Here is a 1,431-nt window from a genome sequence, read left to right as displayed (position 1 = left end):
AGGTTGAAAGGTGTAAAGATGGGCTTCATTTGTGGAGGAGCATGAGGGGAATGTCTCAAGTTTGTCATGATTTGGATTTGGTTGAGAGGTAAGGAAGGGTAGTATAGGTGTGGGCCTTTAAAGGAAGAGAGGGAAGACTTGAGATAGATTAGGGTTTTTGGTAAGAATAACACAAGAAGATAACTTAAACCTTGCCAGCATGTCATGCGAGGATTAATCACTAAGGATTCGTTTGTGATAACTTTCTTATTGCTTACTAAAACGTCTTTCTGTACAAAAAATTTTTGAACTAAAAAATTTTGTACTGAAAAGCTGCTTTAGGAAACAATAAGAAAACTATCTCAAATGAAACCTAAACTTCTCCCAAGATTGCGCACAAGCAAATTTTCATCAACCATTAAATAATCTTCAATGAGAGGCACAGCTAGCTATTAATAAAGCAAAGTAAAATTCAAATAAGAGAAAAACATAAGGGCATCACCACATGCATGAGAATTATTCAAAGATCATTCTAGAAATGTGCAGAGGGCATTTAGCTTTTCAATCTATTCAATACAGCATGATACCAACCTTCCAACTCAACTACACTGGAGCAGTTTATTGAAAGGAAGATAAAATCTCTAATGTTTTAGCAATCTTATTCAAAAACAAATGAAAATAAATACTGAAAACATGCAGAAAGTTAGGTGCTTTTGGATCTTACAGACGCATCTCAAACTGGCTTTCCAACATCCGATTGGATGCAAAAAGAGGACGCCATGTCCAAAGCTTTGATTACTTATTATGCATAAACTCTACAGTAGATTTCGCAGGGAAAAAGTTGAGACATTGTACAAGTTAGGTTTCGTTTGGGACGACTTTCTTTCTGCTTCATAAAGCAACTTTCTGGTATAAAAATTTTAATTTTTGTACAAAAAAATAAATTTACAAAGCAGTAATAAAGCCGTCCCAAACAAAGCCTTAATGGACCACTGAGTTAACTCCTCAGAGCCTGACTCCTATTCTTTCAGCCACCTGCAAAAATTACATGTTTCATCATCAGTTTCGTAAGTTGAACTTCCAAAGAAAATGATTTTTTAGGGCTACTCCCAATTATGCTGTCCTTGATTGGACAAAAGAGAACTGCTTTAATTGTGAATATGTACCATGACTGGTGAGATAATCATAAATTCAAAAAATTGCTCCAAAAATGTAGACTCGTACACACATCGCATACACAAGACTCGAACTCAAAACCACTTAGTTGATAGCCTAAGCTTCTAACCAACAGATCAAAGTGAGTTGTTTACTATAACTTGAATCAAATTGATTTTTAGCTCCGTCTCGAACTTGAAATCAGTTTCTAATAATTTCAAGTTTTAACTGGCTTGCTTGAGAATTCAAGTTGACTCAAAATATAACAGAAAATGAATATTTTTAATATATATATAT

The 1,431-nt window shown here is 34.3% G+C and overlaps 1 protein-coding gene across 1 annotated transcript in view; it reads right to left on the bottom strand.

The window, feature by feature from the left end:
• Positions 1 to 509: 509 nt before the first annotated feature.
• The window catches only part of LOC110101120 (haloacid dehalogenase-like hydrolase domain-containing protein 3), an 11,750-nt gene continuing 10,828 nt past the window's right edge, over positions 510 to 1,431 (bottom strand). The window contains exon 6 of the mRNA XM_020828902.2: positions 510 to 1,014. Within this exon, the coding sequence (XP_020684561.2) occupies positions 985 to 1,014 (30 nt within the window). The 3' untranslated portion in view covers positions 510 to 984. The remainder of the gene's footprint in view (positions 1,015 to 1,431) is intronic.

This window comes from Dendrobium catenatum, unplaced genomic scaffold (assembly GCF_001605985.2).
Source record: "Dendrobium catenatum unplaced genomic scaffold, ASM160598v2 fragScaff_scaffold_133, whole genome shotgun sequence".
Classification (NCBI taxonomy): domain Eukaryota; kingdom Viridiplantae; phylum Streptophyta; class Magnoliopsida; order Asparagales; family Orchidaceae; genus Dendrobium; species Dendrobium catenatum.
The sequence above is the reverse complement of the archived record's forward strand: the minus strand, read 5'-3'. Positions and strand labels throughout refer to the sequence as shown.